Source organism: Myotis yumanensis, unplaced genomic scaffold (assembly GCF_028538775.1).
Source record: "Myotis yumanensis isolate MYYU_CA2020_CCGP unplaced genomic scaffold, mMyoYum1.0.hap1 SCAF_7, whole genome shotgun sequence".
NCBI lineage: Eukaryota > Metazoa > Chordata > Mammalia > Chiroptera > Vespertilionidae > Myotis > Myotis yumanensis.
Window position 1 is genome coordinate 6078831 of NW_027223758.1, and position 23249 is coordinate 6102079.

The 23249-nt window shown below is 42.3% G+C and overlaps 1 protein-coding gene across 1 annotated transcript in view; it reads right to left on the minus strand.

Annotated features, from left to right (window-relative positions):
• Positions 1–23249, minus strand: part of VAPB (VAMP associated protein B and C) — a 62143-nt gene extending 38894 nt beyond the window's left edge. Inside the window, exon 1 of the mRNA XM_070419703.1 lies at positions 23000–23249. Within this exon, the coding sequence (XP_070275804.1) occupies positions 23000–23057 (58 nt within the window). The 5' untranslated portion in view covers positions 23058–23249. The remainder of the gene's footprint in view (positions 1–22999) is intronic.

A 23249-nucleotide genomic window follows, 5' to 3' on the forward strand; every position in this document is an offset into this window, starting at 1 on the left:
ACCTAATGCTAGGCCATTCCCAAGATATGGAAGACACATTGGATGGGAACAAGAAAATAAACCATGGATGCAGTGTAGAATAGGTTAAGTCTAAGGTGATTACATGACAACCAGATAGGCAAGGTGTCCACTAAGCAGACAAGTGTAGAGATCAAAAGATCTGTTTAGAGCTAGAGATTTGGAAGTTTTCTGTGTAGAGTGAGAGCTGAAGGCATTATTAATGAGGTAACATTCAGAGGGTAGTTAAATGGAGCAGAAGCCTGGGAAATGTCAACATCCAGAGTAAATTGATAAAGAAGTGGGCAGTTCACCAGAAAAGTCAAAGACAAATGTCGCAGGAAGAAACCTGGTGAACTGAGAAGGGTTTCAGTAGAGGGGTAAAGTCTCAGAATTGAGAGGAAACTGAATACATAAACAAGCAACTGAAGATTCATCGCTTCCAAAAACTTAGCTGTGGTAGAATACTGGGCATTTGCTCAATTGGGGGGGACAATCTGGAGGAATGTGATCTCTTCTTAGGAAGGGACAACTTAAGCATGTTCAAAGGCACTGGGAAGGACTAGTAGAAGAGAAACTCAAGACACCAAAAATAGGCTGACAAATGAAGCAAGACACCATAATTGACGGAAATGGTTGGGGTAAATAACAGGGGGTGAGGAGGCAGTTCTGATTCTGAAATCGGAGGGGAGGAGGCATGAAAACATAAGTTTGTAGAAGAGAAAAAAGTGATCAGCATTTAGTAGAAAATCTTTACCTATCTTCTCAACGAAATGCACTGTGCCACATCCACCTGCTACCCACAGCAGGCTTCACTGACAGGTTTCACCACCCTAACCACAGCAAGTTCCCTTCCCTTTCTTCTCAGCATTCTCAGACCCAACATCATTAACTTCCTGAGAACCTGCCACATGCCATGCATTGTGCTAGGCCCTGGGATCTGGGAATAAGACACAGTCTAAAAAAGGCAAAGGTCTTGTTGATTAATGCGTAAGGAAGTCAGGTAACCAAATACACTCACTGTAGTAAGTTTGGGGGTACAGGGAAGAGGCACACAGTGAGTGGAGAGAGTGTCAAGAAAGTGACCTCAAAGAAATGAAGCTGTGTTGAGCCTTAAAGGTAAGGGGAAAGGAGCAGTTTAAAAAGGAGGAGGACTGAACACATCTTGAGTGGTGGAAACAACTTCTGCAAAAGTCCCAAGGCTGGAGCACAGCATAAGGAAAGACAGTGCTGGAGAGAGCAAGGGTGACAAGCACAAATGATTTTCTAGGTCTTGTTAAAGAATTTTGGTACTGAACAGACATTTAATGATTTTAAGCAAGCAGAGATAAGCTCAGATTTGCATATTTGAAAGTGTCATCAGTCTGGAGAAAAGAGAGGACTCATACAGGAGGACCAATTAAGAGGCTATTACAGTTGTCCAAGGGAAAATGAAGCAGCCACAAAGGTGATAAGGAAGAAGGGGCAGATTTGAGTCATGGGCTCTCTGAGTCTCTAAGTTCGTCAGCTATGTGGATACAGGTATCATTCAATGAGATACCTGCAGGAAGAGAGGGTTTGGAGAAAAAGGAAAACGAATAGTAAGAAGTATAGTTTGGGCCATGTTGCATTTGAAGCCTATTTATGGGCTTGAGTCAGGCCTGGGATCATCCTAAATGATGTTAGAAGCCAGGGGTACAAGCAGAAGAGCTCCCCAAAGGGGTAAAAGACAGGGAGGCAGGGAAACTAAGAGAAAGAGAAGAGGAGTAAGAAGGGGGAGAGGGAGAACCTATAACTCTGCATCATCAACAGGACTTGATGACTGGGCAAAAGTGACAAATGGGTGGAAGAAAGCCAAAAGAGAGTGATTAGGGAGGTGAAGGGAAGAGTGTCAAGAAGCAGGATGGCAACAGGTGTCAATGCTACAGAGAACACACATAAGGCAAAGACTAAAAATGCAACAACAGATGTGGTAATGAAGCATTCATTAAGCTCCTGGGCAATGACTTTAGGAGTGGATGGTTGGTGAGAAAATGAAGACTAAGACTACTATTTCCAGAAATTTGCCAGGATAAGAAGGAAAGTGAAGGGAAGAGACAGCAGTAGCAAAATAACTGAGAAAGCAATTATTCCTTTTTAAAGGTGGAAGACACTCAAATGATTACTGCAGATGACTAATTGCCGAGTCCTGTGCTCCTGTAAGGTATATAAAGGAAAGAAAGGAACAATCTTGCTTTGAAAGGGAAAGGCATTCATTTAAAAATAACAAAATAAAAAACCCAAATGAACTGGCCAAGTGTTCTCTGGACTCCTCTATGTAACATCTCCTGTCTCTCCACCTCTGCCATCCTCTGGGTAAGACCTGAGGTCAACCAGGCACCCATCAGTCGGCTGAATCCTCCTGTTCCTCAATTGCACGGGAACTTTTGAGTGAGTGCATCTGCAGATTCTCCAAGGAGTGATTCATTGCTTTCCTTCTTCCAATTAGTAAAGCAGTGTCTGACTTTAAAAAGGTCAAAAAGCACGAAGTTAGATTTTCAGAGCAGTCCATCAGGATACATTTATATGCCAACAAATCAATTCAACCAACAGAATGTGAATTCAAATAAGCCTCCATAAGGACAAACCTTTGGTTTTTCAGCAAATCCTTCTTTTTATTCTTGTGTATGCTTCTATTTCAAATGGTCATACCAAACACTGAAAAGATGACCAAGTCCTGGGTTATGTCCCACATGAAGCACATCGAGAGTAAGACGCAAACAAAACATGCGCATGATAAACAAACTGTAAAATTTGAGATGATGCAGAAAAAACTGGATGAAAATCTCTCAAAAAATACTCTGATTAGGTTAACAGAACAGTGAGCTTTTAAACAGGAACAAGAGGGTTCGTTAATTAAATGTCTGGGAGCCTACTAGTGCAAAGCACTGGTAGGTAGGTACTATGGGAAATGCAAGCTCGTTTCTGTCCGCAGGGGCTTTCCATCTTTCTTCTTCAGCTAAACTAAACTTGAATCTAACCTCTCAAAGCTAGAGCTGGAAGAAACACCAGGAGGCACTGAGTTCAAGCTTCCTCCTCCTCCAACAAAAGAGGAAATCAAAACTGAAGAGATCAGCTGAGTGTCTCTAAGTGATGGAAAGGGTAGGAACCTAAGCTTCCCTTCATGACACAAAGCACACAAGTTTTAGGGACTGAAAGACCGAGATGCAAATCAACACGTTTTGCCAAGTCCTGGCCCTAGGTTCTCTCATTTCTAAAACGGAGATGATAATACTGAGTTCTCAGGTAGGTACCACTCCCTTCCTTCCCTTTTTCCTACTGTACTATAAATGCTGAATGATGTAACTAAAAGGCTAAGACAATACCCAGTTAAAACACATTGTGATGGCAGACATCAAGGAAATAAAGGAATTCAAGTAGGGAGTGGGGTGGTATAAGGGAAGGTATAGTGTTAATATTAGCACTTAATTTTCAACACAAATAAATGACACAATCAGAAGTGATCAAATTAGGATACAAATTCTTAAGGGAAAATAGAAATTGGTAGGAAAAAAATTAAGTCAATTAGTCACTCTAATGTTCCATAACTACTCTGTACTTCATGAAAAGCAGTGCCAAAGAGGCCATTACTAGATTACAATTACAATTAAGCTCCTTTCTTTTTCTGTCTTATTTCTCTTTTAATCCTCTTTCTCCATTCCCAAGATCCTATTTCCAGACTTCCTTTCATCTTCCTAACAACATAATAAATAAGTCAACTGAGGGTCTTCCTAGTCAGTCAAACTCCCACTCATCTTTTAAAGCAAAAAATATAGCCAACATAAAGAACATGGGCTTTGCAGTCAAGAAAAGTCTTAGTTCAAATTCCAGCTCCACCTCTAAATCACAGCTATATCTATTTCCTAGGCTTCTTGTAAGAATTAAATGGGCATTTATAGAAAAATGGCTAATACACAGTATAAGCTCGCCAACTCACAAATCTCAAATGTCACCTTCTCTATGAGATCCAAACAATGAAGTGGAATTAACACAGCTTTTTCTAAGCTCCCAATGGGGGCAGCCCATAAGCGTCTGATCTCCATATTCTCCTCTCTTCCTATACTACTGAGAGGCTGGGAACTTTAAGGGCCAGGACTCCTCCTTTTGTCCCCAACTCAGTGCCTGGCCCATAGGAAGCTTTCAGTAAGTGGTGACCAAATCAACCCTGCACAAGTCATGTTATATTCTACCCAACAAGATGGAGTCATGGGTCCACAAAGGAAACCTCCAAAGATGAGTTGTTAAAAAGGTACAGAGGCTTAAAAATGGTGGTGGAGTTAAGTGGAAGCTACACTGACACATTCTCAGGACCAAACTGCAAATACAACTAAAATACAGGGGGGGGAAACAAAAACAAAAAACACTCTGAAAAATCAACTGAAGACTAGCTACAGAGAACCCTGCAAATGAAGGGTGGAAAGTGGACACCGCATAGAGACGCAAAAGGGCTGGCTGGACTCCCACAGACAAGAGCTAAAGGTCTGGAGAGATATCTCAGCTGTCGGGGGTTCCCACTGAGCACTCTGGGATCTAAACCCCAAGTTGTGTTCCCCAGCCCAGAAAACCAGATCTGAGAAAGGTGCCCACAGAACAACTGGCTGTGAAAGGCAGCAGAGTTGCAGTCAGCCAGATAGAGATAACTGGAAATGCAGGCACTCTCTTAAAGGGCCAATGCACAACATTTTGTGTGCCACCACTCACCTAGGGCTCCAGAGGAGGGAGGGCAAATTGGACTGGAGCTGTGAGGAGAATCCAGGGTTGGGGGCTCTGGGGTGGGAGCTGGGAAGGCAGCCACCCAGTTCCTATACTGAGTCATTCCCTCCCACAGGGGAGGACATCTTTCTCCATAGACCTTTGCTATCCAGGCAGTTTTTGGCTGGGGGAGGGAGGGACGGATAAGCAGTTGACCCACCCTGTTGGAAGACCTCTCTCCCCAACCTGTGGTCCATAGCCTGAGGCTAGTCAAGCCTGAATACAATCAGACTGCAGGCAGAGGTGGGTCTCTGGAGGCTTTGAGTCTTTGCTTAATCTCTTTCTGGGCCTGGGGTTAGGAAAGCAAAACCTGTTGTACATCTTCGTCCTTTCCAAAGACACCAAGCCCCAGCAGAGGGAGCCACAGCTGTAGATTGCAGGTAGCTCCAAACAGGGTATTCAGGATCAGTCAGAAACAGCATCTGACATTGTCCTCCAATAGCGACAGGGAGTCGTAGCATATTTACCTAATACATAGACACAAACCCAAACAGGCAGTCAAAATGGGGAGACAAAAAGCCAACCCCCAAATGAAAGAACAAGAGAATTCTCTAAAAGAAGAGCTAAACAAAAGGAAGATAAGAAATTTATCAGATATAGAGTTCAGGATAATGATGACAAAGATGCTCAACATCATGAGAAAAGATATATAACAATGAAAAAAGACAAATTGGAAATAAAGAATGGCATAGCACTAGTAAAGAATACATTGGAAGGAATACACAGCAGATTAGGGGAAGCTGGGGATTGGATCACTGAAGTAGAAGACAGGGTAGAAGAAAAACCACTCAATCAGAGAACCAAAAAGAAAAAAAATATATTAAAAAACACGAGGAGAGCTTAGGGAAGCTGTGGGCAACATGAAACGTAACAATATTCACATAATAGGAGTACCAGAAGAAGAAGAAAGTGAGCAAGGAATAAAGAACATGCTTGAAGAAATAATGGCAGACCATTTCCCCAACATGGTGAAGAAAAATGTCACACAAGTCCAGGAGGCACAGAGAGTCCCAAGCAAGAACCCAAATAGGCACACGCCCAGAAACATCATAATTAAAATGCCAACAAGTAAAGGCAAAGAGAGAATCTTAAAGGCAGCATGAAAAAAAGCAATTTGTTACCTACAAAAAGAGCTCCCATAAGGCTGTCAGCTGATTTCTCATAAAAAACTCTATAGGCCAGAAGGAAATGGCATGAAGTATTCAAGGTAATGAAAAAGCAAGGATCTGAAACTAAGATTACTATATCCAGAAGAGCTATCATTCAAAATATGTGGTGAAATAGAGCTTCCCAGACCAAAAAAAAAAAAAGGGGGTGGGGGGAGAGTGGGAGGACTAAGGGACTAAGGGAGTTTATCACCACCAAAGAAATGCTAAAGGGACTGCTGTAATGGGAATAGAGAGATAGATAGAGATAGAGATAGAGATAGAGATAGAGATAGAGATAGATATAGAGATAGAGAAAGAGAAAGAGAGAGGGAGAAACATAGACATACAGAATTAAAATGGCATTAAATAACTATCTATCAATAATAACCTTAAAGGTAAATGGATAGGAATAATAAGGAAGATGGCGGCGTAGGTAAACACCGGAGACCGCTGCCGCAAACAACCATTTCAAAAATACAACTAAAAGACTGAACGGACATCACCCAGAACCACAGGAAGGCTGGCTGAAGAGAGACTCTACAACTAGAAGGAAAGAGAACAGCAAATCGAGGCTCAGAGGCGGCGCAGTGTGGAAAATACAAAGGTACCGAGGTGCGCGCGAAAGCGGGCTGGTGGCTGAGGGCGCGGTTGTCGTTTTCTGCCGGGAGTGAGTCTCAGACTCTGGGCTCCAGATCCGGGCGAGTCTCTAGGGACCCAGACTCAAACGGGAGAAGCGGGATTACCCGGCATCAGTTGGAACCTGAGGGCAGCTTTCTCTCCGAGGTTTGCAGCGGCTGCCGGGGTTCTGAGAAGCAGAGCCTCTGGGAACGGGACTGAGCGTGGCCATAACTGCTCCCTCCGCCCGCCCTGTTGAGCCCGCCCCGCCCAAAGCCTGCGCACAGCCATTTGCCGATCGCCTCAGGCAAAGGCTGGATTAGCGCCTCCCCAGAAGACAGACGTTTTCCGCACAGCTGATTCCTATAGCCAGTCGGCCTGAGGGTCAAATCCCCCTAGTGTTAACTACAACAATTAAGGCTTGGCTAGAACAAGACTGCGCACAGAGACCACAAGGGGGTGCACCAAGAAAGCATAAAAGATGCGGAGACAAAAAAACATGACAGAAATGGAGGATATGGAGCTAAGAATCGCAATTTTGAGGGCTTGCCATAAATTTGTGCAGAACCTCACGAAAACTAATGAGACCCTCGATGCTACGATAAAGAAATTAGAAAGTAAGCATACACGGACTGAAATAAAGAATATTATACCCAATAGCAGACCAGAGGAGTACAATAATCAAACCAAAGATTCGACAAAAAGCACCCAATTGGAAAAGCAAAATGAAAAAAGAATCCGAAAGTGTGAAGATAGTGTAAGGAGCCTCTGGGACAGCTTTAAGCGGTCTAATATCAGAGTCATTGGAGTGCCAGAAGATGAGAGACAGCAAGATATTGAAAACCTATTTCAAGAAATAATGGCAGAAAACTTCCCTCACCTGGTGAAAGAAATGGACTTACAGGTCCAAGAAGCGCAGAGAACCCCAAACAAAAGGAATCCAAAGAGGACCACACCAAGACACATCATCATTAAAATGCCAAGAGCAAAAGACAAAGAGAAAATCTTAAAAGCAGCAAGAGAAAGAGGCTCAATTACCTACAAGGGAATACCCATACGACTGTCAGCTGATTTCTCAACAGAAACTTTGCAGGCCAGAAGGGAATGGCAAGAAATTTTCAAAGTGCTGAATACCAAGAACCTACAACCAAGATTACTTTATCCAGCAAAGCTATCATTCAGAATTGAAGGTCAGATAAAGAGCTTCACAGATAAGGAAAAGCTAAAGGAGTTCATCACCACCAAACCAGTATTATATGAAATGCTGAAAGGTATCCTTTAAGAAGAGGAAGAAGAAGAAAAAGGTAAAGATACAAATTATGAACAACAAACATGCATCTATCAACAAATGAATCTAAGAATCAAGTGAATAAATAACCTGATGTACAGAATGAACTGGTGATTATAATAGAATCAGGGACATAGAAAGGGAATAGACTGACTATTCTTGGGGGAAAAAGGGGTGTGGGAGATGCGGGAAGTGACTGGACAAAAATCATGCACCTATGGATGAACACAGTGGGTGGGGAGTGAGGGTGGAGGGTGGGGTGGGAGCTGGAAGGAGGGGAGTTATGGGGGGAAAAAAGAGGAACAAATGTAATAATCTGAACAATAAAGATTTAATTTAAAAAAAAAAAAAAAAAAAAAAAAAAAAAAAAAGGTAAATGGATAAAATGCTCCAATCAAAAGATATAGGGTAGCTGAATGGATACAACAACATGACCCAATTATATGCTGTCCACAAGAGGTCCACCTCAGAACAAAAGATTGACACAGAATGAGAGTGAAGGGATGGAAAAAAATTTTCCATGCAAATGGAAACAAAAATAAGCGGAGGTAGCAATACTCATATCTGACAAAATATATTTCAAAATGAAGGCCATCACAGGAGACAAAAAAGTTCACTACATAATAATAAAGAATCAATCTAATAAGAGGATATAACATTGATAAAACATATATGCACCCAATGTAGGAACACCTAAATATATTAAAAGAAAACCTTCTGGAGGACTTTAAGGAAGACATCAACAGCAATACAGTCATATTAGGGGATTTTACCACCCTGCTGACTTCACTGGATTGATGTTCCAGACAAAAAATTAAACAGGAAAATAACTCTAAATGACATACTGGATCAGATTGATTTAACTGACATTTATAGAACATTTCACCCCAAAGCTGCAGAATATACATTCTTCTCAAGTGTACAAGGTCATTCATTCACAAAGACAGACCACATGTTAGGACACAAAACAAGTCTCTACAAGTTCAAGGAGTTTGAAATAATATCAACATCTTCTCAGATCACAGTGGCATGAAATTAGAAATCAACTATAGTAAAAACACTCAAAAACATTCAAAGACATGGAAGCTAAATAGCATGTTATTAAACAATGAATGGGTTACCAACAAGATCAAGAGAGAAATCAAAAACTTCCTGGCAACAAATGAAAATGAACAGCCGAAACCGGTTTGGCTCAGTGGATAGAGCGTCGGCCTGCGGACTGAAAGGTCCCAGGTTCGATTCCGGTCAAGGGCATGTACCTGGGTTGCGGGCACATCCCCAGTAGGAGATGTGCAGGAGGCAGCTGATCGATGTTTCTCTCTCATCGATGTTTCTGACTCTCTATCTCTGTCCCTTCCTCTCTGTAAAAAATCAATAAAATATATTTTAAAAAAAAAAGAAAATGAACATACGACAACCCAAAATCTCTGGGATACAGTAAAAGCAGTCCTGAGGGGAAGTTCATAGCACTACAGGCATACCTCAAAAAAACAAGAAAAACCAACAATACACTATTTGACCTTACAACTTAAAGAACTAGAAAGAAAACAAAAGAAAAAGCCCAGAGTAAGTAGAAGGAAGGAAATAATAAAAATTAGAGCAGATATGAATAACATCGAGACTAAAAAAACAATACAAAAAAATCAATGAAACCAAGAGCTGGTTCTTCGAAAGAATAAACAAGATTGATAAACCATTAGCCAGACTCATCAAGAAACAGAGAGGACCCAAATAAATAAAATCAGAAAGGAAAATGCAGAAGTAACCACCGACAGACAGAAATACAAAGGATTGTAAGAAAATACTATGAACAACTATATACTAACAAGCAAGACAAAGTGGATGAAATGGACAAACTCATAGAAAAATACAATCTCCCAAAACTAAACCAGGAGGAATCAGAACACCTGAATAGGTCAATAACAACTGATGAAATAGAAGCAGTAATCAAAAAAGTCCCAGCAAACAAAAACCCAGGTCCAGGAGGCTTCATAGGGGAGTTTCATCAAACATTCAAAGAAGAACGAACACTTAAACTCCTCAAACTATTACAGAAAATCCAAGAGAAAGGGACACGTCCAAATTCTTTTTTTTTAAATATATTTTATTGATTTTTTACAGAGAGGGAGAGGGATAGAGAGTTAGAAACATCGATGAGAGAGAAACATCGATCAGGTGCCTTCTGCACACCTCCTACTGGGGATGTGCTCGCAACCAAGGTACATGCCCTTGACCGGAATCGAACCCGGGACCTTTCAGTCTGCAGGCTGACGCTCTATTCACTGAGCCAAACCAGTTAGGGCCTTCCAAATTCTTTTTATGAGGCCCGCATTATCCCACCTCCAAAACCAGATAAAGACACTACAAAGAAAGAAAATTACAAGCCAATATCCCTCATGAACATAGATGTGAAAATCCTCCAACAAAATATTAGCAAATCGGACTCAGTAATATATTGAAAAGATCATTCACCATGAACAAATGGGATTTAATCCAGGAATGCAAGGCTGGTACAATATTTGCTAATCAATAAATGTGATACATCAAATAAACAAACTGAACAACAAAACTCACGTGATCATATCACTGGACGCAGAAAAAGCATTAGACAAAATCCAACACCCATAAAAGCTATCAGCAAAGTCAGAAGAGAGGGAGCATATTTCAGCATAATAAAGGTCTATAGCCAACACCATACTCAATGGGCAAAAACTAAAACCGTTTCCTTTGAGAACAGGAACAAGACAGAGATGTCCACTTTCACCACTCTTATTCAACATAGCACTGGAAATCCAAAGCCACAGCCAATCAAACTTGAAGAAATAAAAGGCATCCAAATAGGAAAGGAGAAAGTAAAACTCTCATTATTTAGATGACATGATATGGTACATAGAAAACCCTAAGGACTCCACCAAAAAAAACTACTAGAGTTAATATGTGAATTTGGCAATGTAGCAGGATATAAAATTAACACCCAGAAATTGATGGCACTTTTATAATATTTTACAATAATGAATTCTCAGAAAGCGAAACTAAACAAAAAATCCCATTTACCACTGCAACAAAAACATTAGGATACTTAGGAATAAACTTAACCAAGGAGGTAAAAGACTTCTACTCAGAAAACTATGGGACACTGAAAAAAGAAACAGAAGAAGATATAAACAAGTGGAAGAAAACACCATGTTCATGGATCGGTAGAATTAACATCATTAAAATGTCCATACTACACAAAGCAATCTATAGCTTCAATGCAATCCCTATCAAAATACCAACGGCATATTTCAAAGATCTAGAACAAATACTGCAAAAACTTATATGAAACCAAAAAAGACACCTGAATAGCCACAGCAATCTTGAGAAACAAGAACAATGTTGGAGGGATGAAGTTATACTACAAAACCATTGCAATCTCAATAGCCTGGTACTGGCACAAGAACAGGCATATAGATCAATGGGACAGAACAGAGAACCCAGAAATCGACCCGAGCCATTACGCTTAATTAATACAGTGGGGCCTTGACTTACAAGTTTAATTCGTTCCATGATGGAGCTCGTAACTCAAATTACTCGTATGTCAAATCAACAGTGAAGGAGTGAGACACGTGATGCTGGGCTGATGTTGTGGCGTTCACTGTGACGTTCGCTGCGCCAACTAGCGGTGGGGTATCTGAAGCTGGCTCGTAACCTGAATTTTAGCTCGCAACTCAAAGCAAAAAATCGGCCAAGAGATGGCTTGTATCTCGAAAAACTCGTTAGTCGGGACACTCGTAAGTCAAGGCCCCACTGTATTTGAAAAAGGAGGCAAGAGCATACAATGGAGTCAAGACAGTCTCTTCAATAAATGGTGTTGGGAAAATTGGACAGATATATGCAAAAAAAATGAAACTAGACCACCAACTTACATCACACACAAGAATAAACTCAAAATGGATAAAAGACTTAAATGTAAGTCATGAAACCACAAAAACCTTAGAAGAAACCATAGGCAGCATAATCTCAGATATCTCGCATAGCAATATGCTTACATATACATCTCCTAGGGCAAAGAAAACTAAGGAGAAAATAAACAAATGGGACTACATCAAAATAAAAAGCTTCTGCACAGCAAAATGAAAAGAGAGTCCACTGCATCGAAGAACATATTTGCCAATGATTCATCCAATAAGGGGTTAATTTTAAAAATATAGAAAGTGCTCATACAACTAAAGGAAGACAAACAATCCAATTAAAAAATGGGCAAAAGACCTAAATAGACATTTCTCCAAAGTGGACATACAGATGGTCAAGAGACATATGAAGAAATGCTCAACGTCCAGGGGTCCTCAAACTACGGCCCGCAGGCCACATGCAAATACAAATATTGTATCTGTTCCCGTTTTGTTTTTTTACTTCAAAATAAGATATGTGCAGTGTGCATAGGAATTTGTTCATAGTTTTTTTTAAACTATAGTCCGGCCCTCCAACGGTCTGAGGGACAGTGAACTGGCCCCCTGTTTAAAAAGTTTGAGGACCCCTGCTCAAAGTCACTGATCATCAGAGAGATGCAAATTAAAACGAAAATGAGGTATCACCTCACACCTGTCAGAATGGCTACCACCAACAAATCAAGAAATGACAAGTGCTATTGATGATGTGGAGAAAAGGGAACCCTAGTTCACTGCTGGTGGGAATGCAGACTGGTGCAGCCATTATGGAAAACAGTATGGAGTTTCCTCAAAAAATTAAATATGGCCAAAACCGGTTTGGCTCGGTGGATAGAGCGTCGGCCTGCGGACTGAAGGGTCCCAGGTTCGATTCCGGTCAAGGGCATGTACCTCGGTTGCGGGCACATCCCCAGTGGGAGGTGTGCAGGAGGCAGCTGGTCGATGTTTCTCTCTCATCGATGTTTCTAACTCTCTATCCCTCTCCCTTCCTCTCTGTAAAAAATCAATAAAAATATTTTAAAAAAAAAATTAAATATGAGTGGACAACCAAGATGGCGGCATAGGTAAACACCTGAATTTGCTGCCGCGCACAACCACATTAAAACTACAACTAAAAGACAAAACGAATATCATCCAGAACCACGGGAAGGCTGGCTGAGTGGAAATTACAACTAGAAGGAAAGAGAAAAACGCATTGAGTCCAGTAGGAGGTGCAGAGGTGTGGAAGTGCGGAGGTTCAGAGGCGTGCACGAAAGAGGCTGGCAGCTGGGTACACTGTTGTCTTTTTCAATCGGGAGAGAGATACAAGCTCCCGACTGCTCTGAACTCCAGTTCTGGGTGAGAATTTGGGGACCCAGACTCATACAGAGAGAAACTGGACTGTCAGGCATTGGGCCAGAACGTGAGGGAGGCTTTCTCGCACAGGTGCTTGCAGCGGTCATTGTTCCTGCAAGGGGCCCCAGGACACAGAACCAGGACCTTTCTGAGGCAGAGCAGACTGGCATCCATTGCTATTTGCTCAGCCCTGGTGATTCCCTGAGACCCCGCCCCACCTAATTTACAACCCCACCCAAGCTGTGCGCAGAGGCTTTTTCATATGAATGGCCTGGTCTTTCTCCGCCTAAAAACCAGGGCAGACTCAGTGAGTGCCAAAGCCCCACTGAAGCAAGTCCTGCCCCATAAGGGTGTCTCCAGCACAGAAGTTCTCCCACTGTAGACACAACTGGTCTTCACAGCCAATTGGCCTGGAGGTCAATTCCTCCTGATACCAACAGCAATCAAGGCTTAACTACAATAAGAGTGTGCACACAGCCCACAAAGGAGTGCACCAAGGGTGTCCACCTCAGGTGATTAGGGAGGCTGAGCCACTGGGCCCTATAAGACAACTAGCACACAAAGCCACTCTATCAACACAGGGAAGCAGCCACAATGCGGAGACAAAGAAAGAGTTCACAAATGAAAGAAATGGAGGAAAGCAAACTACCGGATATAGAGTTCAAAACCACGGTTATAAGGTTACTCAAGAATCTTCTAGAAACCTCAGAGAAATTTAGTGGGACCCTCAAGGATATGAAAAAGGACCAATCAGAAATTAAGCATACATTGACTGAAATAAAGAATAATATACAGAGATCCAACAGCAGACTAGAGAATCCCAAGAATCAAGTCAAAGATCTGAAATACGAAGAAGCAAAAACACCCAACCGGAAAAGCAAAAGGAAAAAAGAATACAAAAATATGAAAATAGTGCAAGGAGCCTCTGGGACAACTTCAAGCGTACCAACATCAGAATTATAGGGGTGCCAGAAGAAGAGAGAGAGCAAGATATTGAAAACCTATTTGAAGAAATAATGACAGAAAACTTCCCCTACCTGGTGAAAGAAATAGACTTATAAGTCCAGGAAGCGCAGAGAACCCCAAACAAAAGGAATCCAAAGAGGACCACACCAAGACACATCATCATTAAAATGCCAAGAGCAAAAGACAAAGAGAGAATCTTAAAAGCAGCAAGAGAAAAAAAGTCAGTTACCTACAAGGGAGTACCCATACGACTGTCAGCTAATTTCTCAACAGAAACTTTGCAGGCCAGAAGGGAGTGGCAAGAAATATTCAAAGTGATGAATACCAAGAACCTACAACCAAGATTACTCTACCCAGCAAAGCTATCATTCAGAATTGAAGGTCAGATAAAGAGCTTCACAGATAAGAAAAAGCTAAAGGAGTTCATCACTGCCAAACCAGTATTATATGAAATGCTGAAGGGTATTCTTTAAGAAGAGGAAAAAGAAGAAAAAGGTAAAGATAAAAGGTAAAGATAAAAATTATGAACAACAAAGTGACAACAAATACATATCTATCAACAAGTGAATCTAAAAATTAAGTGAATAAAAAATCTGTCAAACAGAATAAACTGGTGACTAGAATAGAATCAGGGGCATAGAAAGGGAGTGGACTAACAATTCTCGGGGAGAAGGGGGTGTGGGGGGTGCGGGGGGTGCGGGAAGAGACTTGACAAAAATCGTACACCTATGGACAAGGACAGTGGGCGGGGGGCGGGGACAGTGGGAACCGGGTGGAGGGGAGCTATGGGAGGAAAAAGAGGAACAACTGTAATAATCTGAACAACAAATATTTATTAAAAAATAAAATAAAATTTTAATGTAAAAAAAATTAAATATGGATCTGCCATCTGACCCAGCGATCCCACGTCTAGGAATATATCCTAAGAAATCCAAGACAACAATCAGAAAGAATGTATGCACCCCTATGTTCTTGGCAGCACAATTTACAATAGCTAAGACCTGGAAACAGCCCAAGTGCCCATCAGTAGATGAGTGGATAAAAAAAGCTGTGGTAGGCTGGTCCGATGGCAGTGGGTTACCAGAACTTACCTAAAGTTAGTATCACTAACCCCCCACTGCTCAACTTGACTGGCTTAAAAAAAAAGAAAAGAAAAGAAAAGAAAAGCTGTGGTACATTTACACCATGGAATACTATGCAGCAGTAAAAAAGAAGGAACTTTTATCCTTTGAGACAGCATGGAGGGTCCTGGAGAGTATTATGCTAAGTGAAATAAGCCAGTCATAGAAAGAGAAGTATCACATGATCTCACTTATATGTGGAATCTAATTAACAAAATAGATACAAAGACATAGAAGCACAGAACAGACTATGGAATCTCAGAGGGAGGGTGCGTGGGTAAAGAAGAACTTGTATGCATATATGTATAAACCATGGACACAAAAATTAGAATGGTGAAAACCTAGGGTGGGGTGGGAGGCAGGGTCTGACTAGAAGGGGTCAATGAGGGAATATGGGGGACATATGTAATACTTTCAACAACAAAGATTTAATTTTTTTAAAAGGTGCAAACCTGAAACATTCACACCTGGATACATCTATTATGCACAATCATTATACCCAGGCATATCTCTAAAACCCTCTCCAATTGGACTCATGTGCTTGGTTGTCATTTTTGGGGGAATGACTTCCCAAAGTAGATCTCAGACAGAATAAAATTGCACTTTTTGTTATTCACCTTGAATTTCTCTCAACATTTGAGAAATCTCTAGCTATATATTCACTCACCCTTATTTGTTTCTCTTCCTAAAGTAGTAGCCTGTCAGGAGTATGAAGGCACAATCCTGCTCGTGAAGTTTAAGGTGGCACCTATAAAGGTAATTTATTTTAGACATTCTTATCTTACTTAGTATCCTTTCAAATTTCTTTAACTTCCTCACTTTACAATCTGCAAACCTGTGAAATCTCTACCACACAAGTTTCACCTGACCTTCCAAACACAGTAGCAGAACTGCAAATCACTCAAAAGCCAATGTTTTCTAAATACACAAAATCATTAAACACCATCAAAATCTGATATAAAAAGTGAATATTCACAAGGCCCCAAGCCATTCAAATCTGGCTAAACGGTCCAAGGATCCATTCCCCATTCCACTATCTTCAAGTAGAATTCAAAAGACACAGACAACAGTTTCAATCTACCTATCTCTAAAAATATTTACACACAACCCCTTATTTACAATGGTTCCACTTAGGATTTTTCAACTCTAGGATGGTGTGAAAGTGACACGTATTCAGTAAAAACTGAATTTTGAATTTTGATCTTTCCCAGGCTAGCGATATGCAATACGATATTCTCTCACGAAGCTGGGCACTAAGGTGATTCTGGCGAACTGAAGGCTAATGTAAGTATTCAGAGCACATCAAGGTGGGCTAAACTAAGCTATGATGTTCGTTAGGTTAGGTGTATTCAATGTATTTTCTACCTACAATAATTACAACTTAACGATAGGTTTATCGGGATGTAACCTCATTGTAAGTTGAGGAGCGTCTGTATTTCCCTAACACCCCTTCCCAAATAAGCTAAGGTTGTCGGAGCTTGTTGAAATGCCAATTGTATATTAATTCAGACAAGTTACTGGTATCAGTAAGAATGTATGCCCACCAGCAACTCTCTAGGTGTCTAGACAGGTATGCACACACATATACAAACCAAAAGCCTGATCGAACACATTCCTTGACAGAGATGAAGAGAAACACTAACTTGCTAGTCAAAAATTGACAATAACTCTTCTGAAAGGATGAAGGAAAACTCTAGGAAGCTATTTCTATAGTGTTATTGTTTTGTGCCATTAATGCTAAAACATTATTAAAAGAATGCCCTTCAAGATTTTCCCTATAGGACTATGCAATATCCTGAATGATTTTTTCCATGCAAGGGAGAACCCTAAAGCAAATTAAGACATTGTTTCTATACATCAACAGTTTCTGGCCAAAACCGGTTTGGCTCAGTGGATAGAGCGTCGGCCTGCGGACTGAAGGGTCCCGGGTTCGATTCCGGTCAAGGGCATGTGCCTTGGTTGCGGGCACATCCCCAGTGGGAGATGTGCAGGAGGCAGCTGATCGATGTTTCTCTCTCATCGATGTTTCTGACTCTCTATCTCTCTCCCTTCCTCTCTGTAAAAAATAAATAAAATATATTTTTTAAAAAAACAAAAAAAACAGTTTCTGTTAAAATAACACATTTATCAGTTGAAAAATAGGTATTCTAGAGATATTATTTGCCACATTATTTTTTTAAATAATCTTAAAATGACCATCAAATTCAGTAATTTTGTTTCCTTAACAAAGGTCTTTACATAACTCCTGTTTTTATAAAGCCAGCAGTCCAGGTAGTCTGTCAAGTAAAAACTTCAAAGACTCCACATACCCACTGAGCATGGGCCAAGCAATCCTGGCTATGCTATGCTGATAACAGCCTGAAAGGGGCCTAAAATGATAGAAAACGACAAAGTAAGCCTGGAAACCATAATGCAACTTTGTTTTTAACACAATGCCCGGTGCAAAATCACTGTGCAAAGGCTTTTATTTTATTTTATTAAAGACACTATGGCATGCCCTGTCCTGACTAATGGAACTCAGCACTCTTCGTGATCTTCTTTCTTGTCATCTTGCTGAAAGCTGTGCTCATTTGTTCCAAATCGTTGTCATCTTTCAGATGGCAAGTTTTTCAAATACAAATGGGGGATGTATGAAGCAATCTTGGAAATAATTCCTTATGTAAAAATTCAAGTTTCAGGTTCTAAAAATTAAACCTAAGGGCAGTATTTGACTGATTCCATTATAGTTTACTCCCTTGACGCCTCCCCTAATTTTCAACTACTTAATGGTAATATTGTAGAGTCAAAATTCTCAGTATTTTGCCTTCAGCACTGGAAGGAAAGATGCTAGATAATTTTAATAAATAAAATTAATTTATTAATTTTATTTAGTGTTAATAATATAGTGTTAATAATATCTAAGAGTTCATCTCTTTAATAAGAATCAATTCAGACTAATTATTTTAATCAATTCCACTTGGATACAAAACTAACAGGTCATTATGAAGGTAACTGATGCATGTTACAATTACACACATCAAGGAGCTAGCACGACTCTCCAAATATAAGCGTAGAGCCTAGAACTAACCTTCCCTCCCCCCCCCCCCCCTCGCCCCCTAAAAGGAGTTAACTGTGAAGAAAAGTAAGTAAGTGGATAAAAGAAAGTTAACTTTTAGTTCTTTTTTCTCCCAGGAACAAAAACTCAGAAATAATATAATCTATGGAGATTTAAGTTTGACTAAACCTTAGTAAATTAAATGCCCCTTGCTTCTGATGAGCAAGCTGGTTAATAATTAAATAAATGAAGGTAATCTTCATTTATTCAGGATGGGTTTAAACCACTACCGTAAAGAATCTTAAGCACACTGCTGACATTTTGTTGTACTGTAAAACACAGTCTGCTCCATGCAATCATAAAATGTTAAGGAAATCAGTGCTATACTAAAGCTAAAGAATTAATGCTGTACTTAGCATATGAAAGATAATTACTGCATTCAACTGACTATATCTACAGGGTTTTTATATGTTTTTGCTCCCTAAACAATGTTAAATTACACATTAACTTAAGGGGGGTGAACTAATGATTCCAAGCATGCTTTCCTTAAACAAAAGACAGTATCCCCAACCTATCTGCCATACTATTTCGTCCCCAAAGTAGTAGTCAATCACACCAATCCTTCGGTGACAGCCCACCTGATATCCATACTGACCAACAGTACAACCATCTGAGACTTCCTGAAGGCCACTAGCTGAGTTTCAGAATAAGGCAAAAGTAAAGTAGGTTCATGGCAGATTTAAACCTTAACTTGCCAGCTCATAAGGATGGTTAACAGACCATTCTCATATGACAGTATCATGGAGGGGGGTTGGGGGAGTGGAGAAGGGATGTGCTAGGATGTGAAGAGGGATTAAGAGTCTTGGACAATGACCAAAACAATAGAAGACATTATTTGCCATGGATGGAATCTGATGGAAGAAGAGGGAGAGAACAGAGAAAGAAGAGATTACAAAGTGACTAATTCAGAAAACTCTCTTTGACAATGCAAAGAACAGGTTTCATAGGTTTACAAAAGCCTTTAACTCTTTCAGAAAGGTCACCAGTCCAAAAGAGCTTCTATTTCACCCTGGATAATGTCATGGTGTCATGCTTCTTTCAGGAGGCCAGCAGTCTTTCTTCTTCTAATACTGAACACAATGCAACATGGCACTTTCTATAAGACAGAACAAGGTCATGTAGGTCTGTGTTCTTTCTTCTTTCGTAATATCCTTAACATCATCATACAAAATGCCCAAGATCAACTGGAACCCAATACAATCCCATATCACTTAGGCTGCACTTAAAAGGTGATTTTTTTTTTGGATAGGTATTTTAATTATTACTTTCTTAAACTAACTTAAAGTTTGATTCATTGAACCACCCAAAGTCAGAGTCATCACCCTGAGTTAACTTGGAAGAGACCAGTTAGCTCTCATCCTGAAATAATCTTCTATACAGCAAGCCAAGGTATTGAGCTTCTATTCTAATTTCATTGTTTTAGTAATCAGCTTAAAACAAACAAACAAACCTCATAAAATGGTTTGTTTACACATGACTGTAGATGCCTCTTCTGAAGTCATGAGTCAACAGCCTTCAACAATTTGACACCTCGACTTCTCTTGGACCACTTCCAAGCCAAAACACCCAGTGACTTTGGCCATCATTACTTTGGCCAGACAGCTCACTCTTCTCCATACCTTTTAAGCAAAAAAGCTGAAGTGATAAAATCAGTTGTCTAAATACAACCACCAATCTCTGTATAATATTGTACATTTACAAAGCCACTGAAAAACCATAGTAACACTCCTTTTAACAATAACAAAAATTTCTACAGGAGGTAAGGTAGATTATGAGCATCATCCTTATCACTAGGGAATGATCCTAAGCTTTGAGGAGAGAATGGCCAGCCCATGGTCAATGCAGGGGGTGGAGGGAAGAGGTTGAGGTTGCAGGGCATCAATCAAAGGACCAGCTAAGGAGAAGCATACAATATGACCTCGCACAATGTCTGCATCTGTACACAGAAGGCCTTAGAAGATCTGACCCCTGTCTACTAGCCAGCTGCTTCTCCTACTTTGCCTCATGACCCCAACAAATGCTCCTTGCCTATCATTCAGAACTACCGGTGGCATCCCAAAGGAGCCCAGTCAGCTCAGCCTGTACATTCAGTTTCTCCTACTTGACGTGCTCCCCTCCCATTTCTTCTTTTAGCTGCTTCCATTCGACCTTTAACTCAGCTCAAATAATACCTCTTTCAAGAGTTGACCTCCTTATTGCTCTCAGAGCACTATGGATTACTTAGGTCAGTGGTTGGCAAACCGCAGCTCGCGAGCCGCATGCAGCTCTTTGGCCCCTTGAGTGTGGGTCTTCCACAAAATACAACATGCGGGTGCACACGTACAGTGCGATTGAAACTTCGTGGCCCATGCGCAGAAGTTGGTTTTCTGCCTTGGCGAGTCTATTTTGAAGAAGTGCCGTTAGAAGAAGTGGGGGGTGTCGGTCGGTCAGGCGACGGGAGACGCGGCGCAGGCAGACACAGCGCGGGGGGAGGCGCGCGCGATTCATGCACGAGTTGAGTGAGCCAGTTAGTCAGCAGTCTCATGTGCAGTGGTTAGTGCTAGTCGCGTCTGCAAATCACGGGCTGGTGACAAAAGTACCTACTCGAAGCATAAAGTTACCTGTATTTTTCCAACCAGCTGCAAATCCTACAGGTATTTTTGTCATCAATTTAAGAATTGTAATTATTTTGTGTTGGTGGCTTTATTATTATAAAATGAAACATTTTTAGCAAAGGCCAGCTTAGGAGTACCCTAATTAAGTTAATAACAATGTACCTACCTATATAGTTTAAGTTAAAAATTTGGCTCTCAAAAGAAATTTCAATCGTTGTACTGTTGATATTTGGCTCTGTTGACTAATGAGTTTGCCGACCACTGACTTAGGTCATTGCATTATCCTGGCTGATTCCATCATCTGTCCCCTTCCCTAGACTTAAGTTCTAGAGGGGGCGTTGAGGGGCAATGGGAACATACCTGTGATGGGACTCATGCTCTGCTATGGAGCAGGCATCAGGAAATGTCTGTGGACTAAATGAATGAATGTGCCAATTCCCAAGAGGAGCCACACCAGGCTTCCAGGATAGAAAACTTCAGACAACCCAAGTTTGACTTTCCACATTCACTTTAGCAGGCTGGCTCCTCCAGGTGATGGGAACAACATGTAAGTTAAAGTACTGTCATGGAATAGTGAACCTTGTTAGGTTTTGTGGTGGGTTTTCTTGTTTTTGTTTTTCTAATTTTCATTTTAAATGGAAAAACCTTTGGTTCCTTACACATTTGGAGTCACTCTGAATTGTTAACCTAGGAGGCAATGTGACAACCACAGTTGTAGAGTATTTCCCAGGGGTGAGACAACATGCTTGTTAAGAGTGTGAGCTCTGGCCCTGACCGGTTTGGCTCAGTGGATGGAGCATCGGCCTGCGGACTGAAGGGTCCCAGGTTCGATTCTGGTCGGGGGCATGTACCTTGGTTGCGGGCATATCCCCAGTGTGCAGGAGGAAGCTGATCGATGTTTCTCTCTCATCGATGTTTCTAGCTCTCTATCCCTCTCCCTTCCTCTCTCTAAAAAAAAAAAAATCAGTAAACTCTATATTTAAAAAAAAAAAAAGAGTGTGAGCTCCGAAGTCTGGGTTCAAATGTGCCATTTGCCAACTGGGTGTCTGGCCAGTATTCAGTCCGCAATTATCTACTGAGCAGGTACTGTGGGCCAAGTGTGGGCGATACAGTGGTGACCTCGCTGCCCAATCACTTTATTCCCTTCACAGCACGTACCACCTCTGAAACACTCTCACCCGCTGGTCTGTCTCCCTGCATCATAAAGTAAGCTCTGTGAGAGCAGGGAACTTCTCTGTCTGGTTCAATCGTTGTCTCTCCAGGGCCACGCACAGGGCTACTGCAGTTACTCCACCCATGGGAGAAGGAACCAGTAAATCAGACGAGTCCCTGTTGTCTCACAGCGCTTACAATTTAGTGGCGAACGTAGGGAGAAAAAGAAACATAAAAACTAAAGGTTCACACTGGGAAGGGCCCGGTGGCACTCCTGTCCGTGCAGCTGTGGGCAGCCGCCAGGGTGGGCACATCCTTTGGATGTGCCCACCCTGGCGGCTGCCCACAGCTGCACGGACAGGAGCCACGGGCCCGAGGAGGCAGCACCAGGAAGCCGGGGCGTCCACCAGACTCCGGCGGCGGTTCCTCCCATTCCTGTGCTTGACAGGTGTTAGGCTCCCATCATGTGCTGGGCACGCGGCAGAGAAAGACCAACTCCTGCCCTCAGGGAGCTTCCCGTCTGCTGTGTCTGCTGCAGAAACACGGCGCACACGCGGCGGTGAGCGCCAGGCTGACCAAGGGCCGCGACGTGACGGGGGGGGGGGGGGGGGGGGGGGGCGGCTGCAGGTGTCCAGCTGGGGTGGCTGCTCAGCGCAGGCCCCTCTGGGGAGGGGACACCTGACCTTTGACCTGGAGAGGTCAACCCTGCGGAGGGCAGGCAAAGCCTGTCAGCAAGGCTCACCATCCAGAGTCCCGCCAACTAGACGGCAAAGTTAAAATGGCAACTGTGCCGAGTGGCTGGGGGGAGAGGCGAGCGGCACCACCCACCCACCCACCCACGCGCCCGGACGCCTGGCCCTCAGCCTCAGGGGGCGCGGGGCGAACGCGCCGTCGGGGGGAGCGGAGGCCGACGTCACCGCCAGGTCGCCCGGTCCCTCCGGGGCCGGGGCGCGGGCCTAGCCCGCGGCAGAAGATAGCCGGCAGCCGGCTTACCTCGGAATTTGAGCTCGTGCTGCGGCTCGAGGCTCAGGACCTGCTCCACCTTCGCCATGTTCCTCGGCGGCGGGGCACCTCTGGCGGGGAGACCCCTGAGAGGTCACCTGAGGCGGGGGACGTTAATGCTGCGCCCCCTTTAAATTCGAAAAGGGGGGGGGGCCGGCCGGGGGTCGTTGCGGAGTGCGCGCGGAGGGAGGGGCGGCCTACGCGGTGCAAGCTCGGGGGCGGAGGGCGAGGGCGAGGCCAC